The sequence below is a fragment of the Neodiprion pinetum genome, chromosome 4 (genome assembly GCF_021155775.2).
Source record: "Neodiprion pinetum isolate iyNeoPine1 chromosome 4, iyNeoPine1.2, whole genome shotgun sequence".
Classification (NCBI taxonomy): Eukaryota; Metazoa; Arthropoda; class Insecta; order Hymenoptera; family Diprionidae; genus Neodiprion; species Neodiprion pinetum.
In genome coordinates, this window is record NC_060235.2 from 25,352,222 (window position 1) to 25,367,482 (window position 15,261).

General features: G+C 34.3%; 2 protein-coding genes across 9 annotated transcripts in view; both read left to right on the forward strand.

Moving 5' to 3' along the window:
• The first annotated feature begins 1,130 nt into the window (after positions 1–1,130).
• On the forward strand, positions 1,131–10,130 carry Cdk8 (cyclin-dependent kinase 8). 7 transcript variants are annotated; one of them, XM_046624333.2, is made up of 13 exons: positions 1,132–1,350; positions 1,620–1,722; positions 3,552–3,662; positions 4,301–4,441; positions 4,573–4,762; positions 4,845–4,959; positions 5,202–5,300; positions 5,480–5,552; positions 5,770–5,867; positions 5,965–6,070; positions 7,960–8,005; positions 8,129–8,208; positions 8,276–9,244. In XM_046624333.2, exons 1-13 carry the CDS (start codon positions 1,208–1,210, stop codon positions 8,480–8,482), a joined length of 1,512 nt encoding a protein of 503 aa, XP_046480289.1. In that variant the 5' UTR covers positions 1,132–1,207; the 3' UTR covers positions 8,483–9,244. The 7 variants fall into 7 exon arrangements, 5 of the variants coding, with proteins under 5 accessions (XP_046480291.1, XP_046480289.1, XP_046480292.1 ...); XM_046624336.2 differs by having other exon boundaries at positions 1,133–1,350; positions 8,292–8,446; XR_006882968.2 differs by having other exon boundaries at positions 1,134–1,350; positions 7,960–8,026; positions 8,292–8,349.
• A 3,877-nt stretch (positions 10,131–14,007) lies between these two features.
• Positions 14,008–15,261, forward strand: part of form3 (formin 3) — a 33,389-nt gene continuing 32,135 nt past the window's right edge. For both annotated transcript variants that reach the window (XM_046624323.2, XM_046624324.2), the window contains exon 1: positions 14,008–14,448. The gene's annotated coding sequence lies outside the window, so the exon portion shown is untranslated. The remainder of the gene's footprint in view (positions 14,449–15,261) is intronic.

Below are 15,261 nucleotides of genomic sequence, written 5' to 3' on the forward strand. Positions count from 1 at the left end.
TGTCTTTTTTGAGGTGAAATGTTTCCTCGATCAGCAATATTTCATGGCACTTCCCAATCGACTTTTGCAGGACTTATCAAGGATCTGTTTAAAATTATGAGGATTCTAGCACAAATTGATTTCGATGTTGGTAGCAAAAGTTACGTCGGAATTACTTCAGTTGGTATTTCCGATGCATTCCAAGTGTTTCCGACGTAACTTCCATTACCAACATTAGTTTAAGTGTTTTAAGTATTATTGTGTAAGAATGATGTGATTGTTTTATTTCTCGCGGTATGTATGTACAATGTTGACCAATGAAACTTTGCAGTCAATTTTCTTCCAAATCATTCCTGCTGCAATACATCATTTGTCAATATATTTGTGATTTATTTCGTTACTTCCAATCTTAGAGGATATAGACATGGAGGGAGCCTGGTACACCCTTCTGTGTAAGTGGAAAATGGTAACGAGAAGGAAGTAGTACTACATTCTTTTTCTGTCTTGCAGGCTTAGAATGCTTTTAAGCTTGCAGGCAGCACTCACGCTCGTACCACAAAACCCCGGTGCCTGGCTCTAAGGCTTTGTTAGTTTGACGTGTCCGTAGTCACATACCGGAAGCATACAGGCATTGAAGTGTTACTATTGTTGTACAAAGATACCTATTAAGTTTCATTTATTTACTAAAATCATGTCGCTGAAACGTTGCGTTTCTATCGGACTTTTCGGGGCAAATGCCCGTTCCAGATTTATAAGTTATATTGTTTCGTTTGAAAATATGCTAAACATTGATATTATTGACTGTTTATTTCAATAACTTGACCAATAGGCACTAGTGTATAATATGTATTCATATCATTCGGATTATATCACGGCACTCAATTACGATATGTTCGCACCTACCGTAGAAGAAGACCTCATGTATTATTACGACGTTCCTCTCTCTTATTGGCTCGGGGGCACTTTTTCAGCGTGCTGCTTCCTTCCTCTATGTCTATCGGCTCTAAGCTTCTAATTAACAATCCTAGAGTTTTTAATTCTTACGATAAAAACGTTTATGATGACCGCTAACTCAACGCTGTAGTTTTGAGTTTTTGGCGCGCGGCATTCCACGAGCGTTTCCCTTGTCGTCGACGGCGTGGCGCTGCAGCATCAATTTGACGCCCGTGAAAATTCAGCCTCAGCCTGCAACTTGGATTGAAAGATGTCATAATTTAGTTTGTATGTAATGACATCAAATATGATGGATTATGAATTTAAAGTAAAAACCCAGAAAGATCGTACGAAAGTTGAAGATTTGTTCGAATTTGAAGGCTGCAAGGTTGGAAGGGGAACGTACGGTCATGTATATAAGGCGAGGAGAAAAGAAGGGTTAGTTTATTGTAACTTATCTAACCTTCAATACTCAAGTGATACATTCCACGATCGAATATTTACAATACAAGTTGTATGAACCGTTGAGCAATATAAATAGACAAAGTCCGAATAGTCAAAATTAAGTTTTGTATAGTTTTTACGTTTTCTGTTACTTCATACGTCTTTAATTTTGACCAATATTATAGTATTTCTGGTTGCCAATTCAACATTCTTGTATCATTCCACATTTAAAATCTTATTAAACACAGATTTTTTTACTACAGAGTTCCTGACAGCGAGTTAAAATCACGTCCTGATACTAAAGATTTTGGTCTCAAACAAATCGAAGGGACTGGGCTTTCTATGTCAGCATGTCGCGAGATAGCAGTGAGTAGAGCAACTATACATAATGACATTTTGATTTAAACGTTTCTAACTTTTGCATAACACTTGGGAAATGACTGGCGATTTTAAGCTATCTACAAATTGTCATGAGCTATAAGCAAGGAAATACAGAAATAGGTCCTTCGCTGATTGATGTTGAGATCTGTCGCTAAAGAGACCAAGTGGCATCTCTTTCACTACAGTTGCTAAAAGTGACTTGGGTCACATGTTTTTTCTTTGTGAAATGTCACTGAAAGTTGTTTCTGATACAATACCACCATGTATCAGTTTTCGATGGTTCCAAAGTCTTCAAAAGTTAAGAGTATTGAAAAACCTCAAACTTTCTGGATTGCAAAAGTCAGACAATTGTCGGAATGTATTGTGGAATATACATCAAAACTCTGTAATGATCCAGTCACTCATAACACTTGGTCTTCACTAAAGTCAGCCTTTCACTGAGGGTGAAGTTTCCTTTAATTTCTCCAAGAGGATAGGCAGTATCAGTAACCAATAATATTTGATGAAGACTAATCCCTAAAACTTGATGAAAAACTTGCTGAATAAGTTTTTTTTAGTTTTTTTTGCTATAATTTCCACAGAGATGATAGATTCAGTGAATTGAGACATTTCAAAGTTAGGTATTTAAAATTAATTAGAGGATCCTAAGATGCGGAAATAAAATGTCAATAGAAACTATAATATAAAATTTTTTCCTCAATTTTGATATTCCTAATGGTAACTAAAAAATGCTAAAGTGACCAGAGAAAGTATTATTGCTTTAGAAAAAAATGATTTTTTTTTTTTTTTTTTGAAATATCTGAAATCTATATTGTCCTACATTTCTTTAAAATACACATATCAGCTTTGAACCCTCTGAAGTCCTTTGATTGGGCCTTTTTAGGGGAAGTCAGAAAATTTGCAAAAATTTAGTCCAATGTACTTTATTTCCAAGCCTGTGCAAAAATTTTTGGTGAAAGATTTTCACTTGAGATTTTAAAGCATTTAGTAAATGTAAATATTGAAATTTTTCAAATCGTGGATATTCTTCATGTAGAGTGCTGAAAATTAGATCCCATTATTGTGTAAAAAAAGTGGTGCTGTTACCATTGATTAACCATTAACTTCCCTTAGAAGAAATGGTGGAATTTAGCAAATTTCCCATGAAGTATTTATCTGCACAAGATTACTGATTTAAATACATGTACTCATCTATGTCAATGCCATATGTATAAGTAATTACATATATATCACTATTACACATTATCTGCCTCTGAAAACCGTAATCATGGTTCTACGTTATAACCTGTACATTGATAGGAAGCTCTTAAAGTAAAGTAAGCGGTTTTACGCTACCGACAGCAGAACCTTTACTGTGGGCTTCATTTTTTTATGAACATGTGTCGTCTACTCCATGATTTGTCATTACAAAGAAAACTCATTGAAAATACAGAATTTTAGACCTAGAAATTTGTCAATTCTAGCGGATCTTGATTAAAATATTTGTGCGACTATGTCAGTTTCACAGATGTTTACCAAGTTTATTTGGTAACTCGTATAGTCACTATTTGAACTCAGATTAGTTTTTTTGATTGAATAGTTATTTTAAACTATAAATTAGTTAAAGGCTGGAGTTGACTCAGAAGTAGACATGATTATTACTAGAATCGTTCAATTCTGCAGAAAAAGTGAATCGTCAACCCGTCGAAAATTTTGCATTTTTTGTCACTGGATACCTTGTGTAACCTATATCCAAAACACTCAGATTGAAATATAATCTGTACACAAGATTTTTGGATAATAACGACATGTTTTTTTTCCCTCAAATCTTATAGCTCCTTAGAGAATTGAAACATACAAACGTCATAACATTGATACGTGTCTTTCTATCACACAATGATCGGAAGGTTTGGCTGCTTTTTGATTTTGCAGAGCATGATCTATGGGTATGTCAATATTCAATACAGTTTTATAATCTAAAATGCATTATCAGAATATTTATATTTTACAATCATAATTTAATTTTGGGTTTTTAGCCATGAAATGAATTAAGTTTCACAAATCTTCTTTTATATTACCGTTCCTTAGTACAGTCATACTTGACATGTACTAATACTTATTCGTAATATTTTAGTATTCATTTCTGATCTGGTTCTGAATGGTCACGATATTATCATGATCATTTGTTGTGTTATTTCTGTGTTCCTTTTCCAATTTATACTTATATCACGTCATCCAATATTGTAATATAAAACCAAGGATATAGAAAGAAAATTATTACTTTATAATACTAGCGGTCTTTCCTCAGAGAATTCCATGCATTCATATACTTTTTGGCACTGTATGCTGGGAGTAAGGTATTTACAGATTGGCCAGAAGTTTCATTTTTTAAATTTAAGCATACTTTTTTGTCTGAGACGTAACATAGAATATTAAGAAAAAGACTCCCAGTTACAGCCTCTGAAAATAGTTTGTACACTTCATAGATTTCACTTATTGTTGAACAAAGTAAAACATCATTTTGAAAAATAGTATCAGAAAAGGTTCTTCAGAAACAACCTCTAATGAATATTATTAATTTCAGCATATCATAAAATTTCATAGAGCAGCCAAAGCGAATAAAAAACCTGTTATGGTACCGAAGGGTATGGTAAAGTCGCTTTTATATCAGATATTAGATGGAATTCATTATTTACATTCAAACTGGGTTCTTCACAGAGATCTAGTAAGTTTGAATTCGAATATGTAGAACAGTGATGTATATAGAAGTTGGCTATTAAAAACAATCCTAATTATCTGTTAAAATAGCCAAGCAATTTTTCAATCGATTGTGTGTATAACTAAGTATATCTTCAGAAACCTGCCAATATACTAGTGATGGGAGAAGGTGTGGAAAGAGGGCGAGTAAAGATAGCTGACATGGGATTCGCACGTTTGTTCAATGCTCCCCTTAAACCCTTAGCAGATTTGGATCCTGTGGTCGTTACGTTTTGGTACAGAGCTCCGGAGCTGCTACTGGGTGCAAGGCATTATACAAAAGCAATTGGTATATACCCATACTTACCTGTACAACGGTATTCACAATCTCATAAGAATTTTAATTTTATTTATTTTTTAAACATCCTTAGATATCTGGGCAATTGGATGTATATTTGCGGAATTACTGACATCAGAGCCCATATTTCACTGCAGACAAGAAGATATCAAGACAAGTAATCCATATCATCACGATCAGCTCGATAGGTAAGCTTTTGAAGTATATTGTAGAAGCTGACATTGTACTTTCGGAAACTTTAAGCCTTTCACTGTGACTAAGAAACTGCGTCATAATGTAAGTGAGTCTGTCGTGAAAGCGCATAAATATACTAGGAACATACTGTAAAATAATGGCAGATAGCAAATGAAAAGAATTCTCAAATTGATCCTATTGTCTCCACACAGTAACGGCGTTGGTTAAATTGTTAATTTTTCTGTTTATTCACCAGAATATTCAATGTAATGGGATTTCCATTGGAAAAAGATTGGGAAGATATAAAAAGAATGCCAGAGCATCCTACACTCCTCAAAGACTTCAAGCGATCAAAGTAAGCAAAGTTTGATTCACTGATATTTTTTGTCATACAATCAATTTTGTCAATCGTCTGTATTTTCTACATTTACAAGCTGGTCGTTCAAAAGTTGAATGATCTGAATTCAGTATTTTAATATCTCGCATTTATTCATTGCAATACTTACTTCATATTGACTTGATTTATCTTTACAGTTATGCCAATTGTTCCTTAACTAAATACATGGATCGCCATAAGATCAAACCGGACAGCAAGGCTTTCAATTTGGTAAAACTTTTAGCTGCTAATAATTAGTTGTACCATTAAGTCTGATTATCTTTGTGAATTTACAATCGAAATGCATACTGAGAGTATTCATTTCATAGAAGTTACATACTTCAAAGATTAGACAAACTTTGCTAGTTGCTTGTCTTGTACCTCTACATGATAACTAAGGATTTCAATAGTGGCTACCAGTTATCCGTAATTCTTTCTTTGAATTTAGCTGCAGAAACTACTGATGATGGATCCTAACAAAAGGATAACGTCAGAACATTCCATGCAGGATGCCTATTTTCAGGAAGAACCTTTGCCGACGCAAGAGTAAGTCGACACCCTAAATTCTGCTGTTTGTCTTTTGAAACTCGTGGTTTTTGATTCGGTATTTTCAGTAGATTCACGAACTGTTTTATATTTTCAGTATTTTTGCTGGCTGCCCCATCCCGTATCCAAAAAGAGAGTTTTTGACTGATGATGATACTGAAGAAAAAAGTGAAAACAAAGCAAGACAAAATCAGCAGCAAACAGTAAGTATACTTTTTTTAATCTTTGCAATACCATTGTTTGATTTTGATTTTGTTATGTTTAACTCTTCAATGCTGGCATCCATCCTTGTATTTTATTTTCTGTTCTCTCTGCTTTCCTTTACCTATATTCTTTTTTCTTTACTTTATCCTGAGAGAATTGAATTTAACATTATATTTGTTTTCTCGTTCCGGTTGTTAAGTTAAGTTAGTTTACAATGTTAATATTTTACTTCATTTACTATTTGACATTGAGATTGGCACATGATAAGTGCAGAGTCTGAACATCCTAGATTGAAATATGTCTATGGAACTCTATAATCGGAACTAAAATGCGTTCTGTATTACGTAGGACAAAGATAAATGCGAATAACACACAGTCTGACATTATTAGACACTTTTATTTTTACTTCTGTCGGTGTATAGACTAAAGTTCATAATATTACAAATAGATCACGGAGCAATAAAATCTACAAGAAAGTTGTGAAAAAGTTTTTAAAAACTTGCAAACAATGCTGTTCGAAATAAAAATCTCCGTGTGAATCGAATCATAGTTGCGGAAGTTGACCTGACAAAGGTGAACTGTGGGCTCTGTGCCTTGCAGTTGCTTTGTAAAATTACAAAGCACGTGTACACAAATTGTTCCCGTTTATCATTAGACGTTCCAATGATAAGTGTGATTAGTTCTAACAATGAATTGTGTAGCAGTGATGTGAAACAACTTCCTTGAAGTAATAAGACAATGTTATGTTGGTGTTTCACTTTCTTACATTGTTCAGACTACACATAATGGTAATTAAATAATCTTACTTAGAAGATTTTTTTGCTATGGAATATTGACGCTGCTATTATGGTCTCAAAGTTTAGTACAAAAATTTGTTCACGCAATGGCTGAGAAAATAAACGATAGACAAATATTTATAACGCCATTAAATTTTATAAGGTGTTCCTCGGATTTTTAGTGGTAAGGCTAGCTGTAACAAATAATGCAGGTAAATACAAACTCCTATAACCAGCCATAACATGTCTGGATAAGTTACTCAATCGTTTTTTTTTTTTTTTGGTTCAACTGTCGATGAGATAGTATAATAATTGTGTGTAAGTTTGAGAAGGGAAGTAAATTTCTAGAGCAATCGACAAAATTCCCTCAGATTGCTGTTTAATTATATTATATTTCGTTCTTCGTAGGTGTCAGCTAAATGTTAAAAATGTGGGCAACTGTTTACTGCGAACATCATGAGATTACATTGACTGTATGTACAAGGTTAGCCTGGTTGTCTCAATATTTTTGTAGGCGTACTAACATATCAACCTTGCTTGTGCATGCACAGAATCCCTGGTTAAGTGGTGTAGTAAAACAATAAACGAAACAAAAACACGACTAAAACAAAGAACAATAGAAAAACACGACCACTCATGCACATAATTCATTTTCGTGCAAGCGATAGTCTAATTTTTGCATTAAACAAAAAAAAAACAATATATTCTGCAACACTTTCAGCAGGTATGTATCACTACAGACTCCAAATAACAAAATTTTTATTTTCGCATCTCAATTGCCTGAATATGTCCAAGCGCTCTTTGTGGCGTTAATCGGGTTTTCAAAATTTTGATCCACATCAGAAATATAACAATATTTCCCAATTTTTTTAAACGCGAAATTGAAATATGTACAGATTTTTTATCCACTGCTTATAAGAATTGCATGAAGATAAGAATAAAGTTTGCGATAGAAATAACTATACAGTCTATTGAGACGACACAAATTTTGTATCATTGTTTAAAATAACGAATTTGCCATTGATTTTTAATGTCGAATTCCATCTCGGAATATAACTAAGAATAGTTCCGTGTTACCTTATTCATGTACACGTAACTATTCTATGTTGCAGAATCAGTGTGTCAACGCAACACAGGGAGGTACGTGCCAAGTTTATGGTGAGGCTCCAAAACCGTAGGGTAAGATTGTCCATAAAAATATAAACAGAGTACTTCCAGTGTTTTAATAATTCGTAGTGTAATGAAAACAATTACTAATTTTTTTATTAATTATGCTTCTAGGAAATTCCGCGTGCAGCGTAAAGAAGCAATCAAACTCATTGAGTCAAGGACTTGTTAAGACTGAAAAATTATCATACAAGGTGAAAATCATTCGTAATTATAGAGAAACGTATGTACTGACAACGTTTGTTTATGTATATTGATCAGTTGTATAAAATTTCAGATTCTGGAGAATCTAAATGGAATGTGAAAGGCAATCTATGGTTTATCACCATGTTTGGTCCAAGCTCTTATTTACAAGAAAATGAGCTACACGGGATTATCAATTTCAGTAGCGACTGCAGTTCACTTGTGTTAACTGCAACAAATTCGATTATGCGTACACTGGATATATCTGAATCAAATGATACGTAACGCCGAATTTTTATGAAAGATTTATATCCATGAAAATATTTCATTTCTATAAATCATAGTCAATATTTGAAGCACCACCGAAAATATAAGTAAAAGAAAAAATTCTAAAAATTCAAACGTATATACTATCGATTTGGATGACTGAGATTTTGGTTTTCTTTTTTCTTTCCTATTTATATTAGTAATATTGTTTCCACTTGACCCAAATCGATAATTTTTGCCAAATCTTGGATGTACCTGCAAAGGTTCATTGGGAAATTACGATAAAAGCACTCTCTACGCTCTTAGTTTTAGGATTAACCTCTAGAAGTGTACAATACTTTCATTGCTCGGACAGAATACTATTTCCGCTATAATATTATACCATATAATACTATACGCGTTGCAAATTGGAAACGAGTTTTCTAATGAACAACGTCATCAAGTTGTTTTCAATAGGCTATATGGAAAATGATTGTTTCAGATATAAATATATGTAAATAAATAGTATAACAACAGTGAATGTGATCATGATGATCATAAAATAGTAATAGTAATAATAACAACGATAATAATAATAATAATTCAGTCACATGAATAAAATGCCCGAATATATTGATTGTTTCGGGCTTCAATTATTCTGAGACATTTTGTTGCAACTAAATCATAGGTGCTAGAATTATATTTGATTTTAAAAAAGGTGGGATATTATAATTAACATATTTTTTCAACAAGTTTATTTCAAGTATTCCTACATTTGAAATTAGATACATTGAGCATTTTATACTGTTATACGTTAAGTACTATTGTTAATAAATCAATTTCAATTGAACAAAATGTAGTAATGAATTAGTTTTAACACCTTTCTCTTTAAAAATGAAATATTATTCATTGTTTATGATCAATCGGAAACATTTCTACCTGGTCTTTTTTTAATACTTTGACAGTAATATGCGTAAGAGTGAAGCATGTGATAAAATAAAACCAAACTTTTATTGTTGCTGAAAACTTATTTTTATTGTAATTATAAGAAAAGTTTTCGGTGACTTTAGCTGATCGACGAAATCAAGTTTATCGAGATGCGAGTAACACACTTGGCCATGAAAAATTTATGACTTGGATAGTATTTTAACATAAGAAAGCCATTTTTGCAAGCAGAGTCAAAGCGCAGATTCATGCCTGTTCATAACTTCTAAAGTATAAAAAATAAATGTGCATATCTTGAATGATATTTTTCTGTTTGTTTTTTTTTTTATTCTTTGATACATATCTTTTGTTCCGAAGTATTGGAAAAGCAAATGATGGGTGTTAAGCTGTCGATTAAATAATTGTTATATGTTTATTTTCAGCGATAAGCGTTCGAAATTAACTGTTACAATTATTTCAGCAACAGAATCAGCAGCTACAAGGAAATAATGAACATGGCCACGCTCAAAATTCCAAACGAGTAAGACTGAATGGGCCGCATGGAGGATCAGAGTTTCATCAGCACCAGAACCACACTATGACACATCAGCAGCCGACTGGTATGGTTTATTCTACTACGCAGCCTACTCAACAATCAAACTTCCATCAACGTTTTTAGAGAATCATTGATTAAATATCATTGTCCAAATGAATTACCTATATATATATATTATGCTTACATATAAAGATACTTTCGAGGTAATTTGTATGTATGTGAATTGAAATTTTAAGGATCTATCTTTTCGAACAGAAATGCTACGCATCTCACTCAAACTTCAAACTTCCTCAACAGATTTAAGTTGATATCATTTTACGGAAATATGAGGCGAGTTTAACGATGTTCAATGACGTGGAAAAATAAAAATTTTTTTCTTAAAAAATTAAACTTCGACCAGATAACATGAGAAATGCTCACCACGAAAGCTATTCGAAATTGTAATCTTGAAATCTTGAACCATTAATGCTGGTGGGTTGGGTTGGAGATTGAGTGGTCTAAAATTTTAGTACCTTGACTTTTAGGAACCGTCCATGACTATTTATCAATTCTGGAGTTATGGAGTTAAAATTATTTTTTTATGGTTCAAGAAGAAACTCTTCTCAGAATTCAGTGTTTAAAATTCTAATCTCGTACCACGAGAGTTTCCTGCCTGTACATAATCACAATGAGGATTTGTAATACGAATTTCTAAAAAATTTCAATTTAGCTGTATTTTAATTTTAAACTGGTTAATTTTAAACTGTTTAATTTTAAACCTGCTGTGATTTATTCAAGTGGAGCATCGCTTTAAAGGGACCAGTATACGTTAACTTTAACATTTTACGTACTTATCATGAAATCTTCTGAGAACTTTAGGTTTTTGATTAATGAAAAAGAAGTGACGTGACTGAAGGTTCAGGCTTATTGAAATACGTTTTAGTTTATTTGTTACACTAAGTTGATGATAATTAAATTCGTCAAATTGTAATTATGAGGGTCTCTGACTGCCAAAGCAAAATGACGTTTCACGCAATATTTTCTTCCAAAAATATTTCGTTTATCTAGCAATTTGTAGCGTAAATGAAGTAATTTTTTTCGCAACATGTGTATACACACAATCCACACATTCACTTGAATGTCGTGCCCTAAATACTTATTTTTCTAGAAGGTGAAATTATAAACTTGAGCTGCAGCTGTCATTTCGTTTAGCCCGAAATAAGGTCTGATACCTACCAAGGGCCGAAAATCAGCGTAGAGCAGAAATAAAATTAATTAAAATTAGTTGGTTAGTCTATCTATTAGCAGCCATGTTGATTTTGCTCTAAGGTTTGAAACCGCCCGACAAATACGGTAAAAAATAATATTTTCCCCGAAATCGCAAGTCTAAAATTGTCAGTCGTTGTTTCATAGTAAGTTGAGTATTTTAATCTAATTTTCATACTAATCATAATCAAATATTTGACAAATACTTTTTTATTTCCGAGGATTTAATTTGCAAAAATCACTTGTATGCACGTGTGTACATGCATTGCAGAAATTCCTATAATCAGTCAAGCGAGTATTAATTACTCATAATTTACGAAGGATAAATCATAAACGGGTGATTTGGGTGAACTTTTTGCTACGGTCAGATAGCTGACTACTTTTTGTATATACCTTTCACTGCACCTTTCACACCCATCTTCACATTCATATTATCCTCCAAACTGTAGTTGGTCCGACATCCGACCAGACAAAATCACGCAATCGCACTACATTTCATGGTGGAAATGGCGAAAAAAAACGCGAACCATTATTTGTTTTAGTATAAATATTTTCTTCCTTATTCATTCGCCATTAACTGTCTTAAAAGTTATCTAATTTCATGCTATGGGGAACGACCATGTCTTCTAGTATATAATAGTTTCTCAATATAAAACAATTTACGATCTACCGGACTCGTTGCAATAACTTAAATTGATATTGCAAAGTGTTAGTATCGATTTTTGACCTCTATCGTGAAATAGGAGTTTGGAATGACGCCGTTATCTTTAATAAAGAAGTCACGAACTAGATGGACATCCGGTAATGTATGTCCAACATTTCGATCAATGAAAAATCGTATTTACGTCATTATTTTCAAAGTGATCCCACAAGGGTAAGGAAATTTTCAGATCGGACTCAAATTTAGTCGACTGGACTATACCCATTGGGATCGAAGCTTGCCGTAAATTTTTTTACACTAGCACACATGTTTGTCAAAATCTTAGGGCGAAAAATTTCGACTATGGCCTGCGTATGGTTGGCTTTAGATATCTCTATTTTCTAGTTTATTGTTATAGCCAACGAACCTGATTAGGGGTGTTTTGAACTCGTTATGCTAATCATTTTACTATGAATCTAGTACTCGGCTCTGAGATTTCAATATAAATAAATAATAAAAATCCAGTTTTCTTGAATTTATATTAAAAAAAAAAATAATTTCGCTTAAAATAAAGTTTGGCTTATTTAAATGGCACATGTTTCCATTGGCTAGGCGGCTGTGCAACGTGCCGCTCGGTAATGCCACCTCTGCTCACTTTGGGATCTTTTTTTAGAAAACTACAAGTCGGCCCTAATTTTCTATGGAATAGATACTCACCGCAAAAAAATTCAAGCTTTCACTTAATCGCAATAAAAAAAAAAAAAAAAAAAACGGTGAAATATGAGAAAATTGGAATTTTATTGATTATATTGAAAAATCATATTAAAATTTTAAATTTAATGTGAAATACTTATCAATAACGGAAAGTACGGGGAAAACGACTAGAAGCCACACTTATGAATGAAGGTGATCAGACACAGCAGGATAGGAGTTGAAGACATCCGCACACAACAATGCGCGGGCAAAAGTCGAAAATTTTACTCGTGAGACTTTGATGAACATTTGTCTTAGAGCAGAACAAAAATTGACCACAAACTTCGACCCAACTAAGTTATAGATTGACCAAAAATCCGATCCCAAAGGATTAAGGAATATTATACCATTCTACAAAATTAACGCCAGTCGAAGAAGAAAAACGATTCCAGTCAATCGTTGCCAATATTGAGTCAAATGTATTCATGGTACCGGTATATATAAAAACATCTGCGGTTAATTTTAAATTTCATTGTTCGTGCCTATTCCGAAACGGTAGCTCCAAAATCCATAGCGGTATTGAATCAAGATGGAGAAAAACCCCATGAATCAAAGTTCAAAGTTGACAAGGAATTTTCACAAACTCCTGCATGTTCAGCGGTTTAATTGCAGTTAATGTTAAAGTGCAAAGTTAGACAGCAAGTAAAAACTGTGAAAGAACACAAAGGCACATAATTACTTCCTTTATTACGCACGACAAACAGTCTATTACAAAAGTCTATAAAAATCTATTGTCTGCACAATAAACACTAGTCTACATAGTAAAATCCATGTGGCTAAATATGCCTACAAAGCATGTGACGCAACTGTCACAAAACATCTGTACATTATTTTATATTTTTATATACAATCCGGCAATATGTTCTCCTCTCTTTTCACGACGTGATCTTCAAAAATGACTAACGGTCGTGCCGTAAAATTAGATCAATTTTCGAAAACCATAACAACAAGCCGAAGCTAAGAAGAAACGAAACAACCGTATGTCGTAGATACATACAATTTCCTAATCTCTTTGTCAGCAGGCCCCAATATGCATAACGGACATGTGAGAGTAAATGCGCGAGGTCGTAAACAGCTTTGGCGTTGCATGCTGTACATACATACGTACGTTATACATTCAATACCGATTCGAAAATTGTTATTATTGTTGGTGTTGTTATTATTATTACTATTGTAAACGCAATTGGCAGAGGCGCGCCGTGCAGGTGGAACAAGCGGTGATCCAGAAAATCCCATGAGATATCGCGAGGCTCATTGTCTGCCGGCCTAAGCGGCTCGATGACTAGATAACAATAATATTATCGCAGCCCTGCGAGCACACCGTAAGTCCAGACACTCCAGCATCAGCATCAGCATCAGCATCAGCATCGGCCATCCGGCCAACCAGCGTCTCCGGCTCCTCGGCTTGCCGTTGCTGCTCGGTAGGGTCTCAGATCTGCCTGCAAGTCGGATCGCATCGTTTGAACGATCAGTACGCAGGCGCGGCATTCACGCGCGTGTTGCTTGCTCTCCGAAGGCAAAGCCTCCTGCACAGGTTTGCGTTTTGACGCCGGAGCGGTGCTTCAAATGTCGTGAAAGAGGCGGAAAGAAAAATCGATAATTAATTTGACAAAAAAAATAAATAAATAAATAAACTTGGATATATTGTGGTAACGATAACAACAGAGAATTAGAAAGAAACAAAAAAAAAGAAAAACACGTAAAGAAAAAGAAATTCGTACAATCGTTGGGATACAATAAAACCGGGAGCGGATATCGACAGTGTTGTTGTTACGTGAATGTAATATCGAGTGTTTAGTGCAGCGCACATGATTCTTAATGTGGGATTATTAGGTATTTAAAATACTTGCGAAGGTGATCGACGCACCCGTAACTCCGACAACTATGGTAAGAAAATTAACTACCTGTACTTATTACTCGTTTCGCAACGTCTTTGGAATACATTTGCAAAGGTACATACATACACCACCTGCCTTCTCCATGCTGCAGGCTGTCTGCTGCTGCTGCTTTGTACAAACAATCTATTGCCTATGCCCAGGTTCTAACATTTAATTACGCAAAACGTTTTATGTACACAGTTATAGCTTATTATACCGACACTCGTGCAGTCGTTTATATAATCATCATCATCATCATCATCATTTTTTTTCTGTCTTTCTCTCTCTCCCGAGTGGGATCACCGTTTGAACTGTTATACGTATACCTCGTACAACTCGATTCTCTCAACCAATTGTTATACTTAACACCGTTGTTACACCGCAGCGCGAAACCAGCTGCCCGAGATGCTGTAATTTCAAATCGTTTGATTTTTTGCTGCTTTTGCCGCGTGCACGGCGAATGAGGCAAACCGCTTAAAAGCTTAGTTGTGTTCTTAAACAGCCGCAAATTCTTCCCTGCACCAATGACGATATCTCACGCGTGTGTTACTTGAATTTTTAATACCCGTGAATGTCGGCAACGTTTCACCGCGCACAATAACGTATTTTACACTCATATACGAATCGTGTAAGATAGTTGAGCTTTGTGACGTTGTCTTCCGCGCACGTGCACGCACATGCGCTACTATATAAGGGAATTGAAACGAAACGCTCCGGCATAGATATACGACACAATGAAAGTTCAGTAGCAAGGAAAGGTGAGGAATATTGAATTCATTCAAATAGCATCGATCTTCGCGCGTTACGGAGTACCTATCGCATG

Coding starts and splice junctions, on each gene's coding strand:
- Cdk8 (XM_046624333.2), top strand. CDS start 1,208: ATGACATCAAATATGATGGATTATGAATTTAAAGTAAAAACCCAGAAA. Junction 4,960..5,201: donor CATCACGATCAGCTCGATAG/GTAAGCTTTTGA, acceptor TTTATTCACCAG/AATATTCAATGTAATGGGAT. Junction 5,868..5,964: donor GAACCTTTGCCGACGCAAGA/GTAAGTCGACAC, acceptor TTATATTTTCAG/TATTTTTGCTGGCTGCCCCA.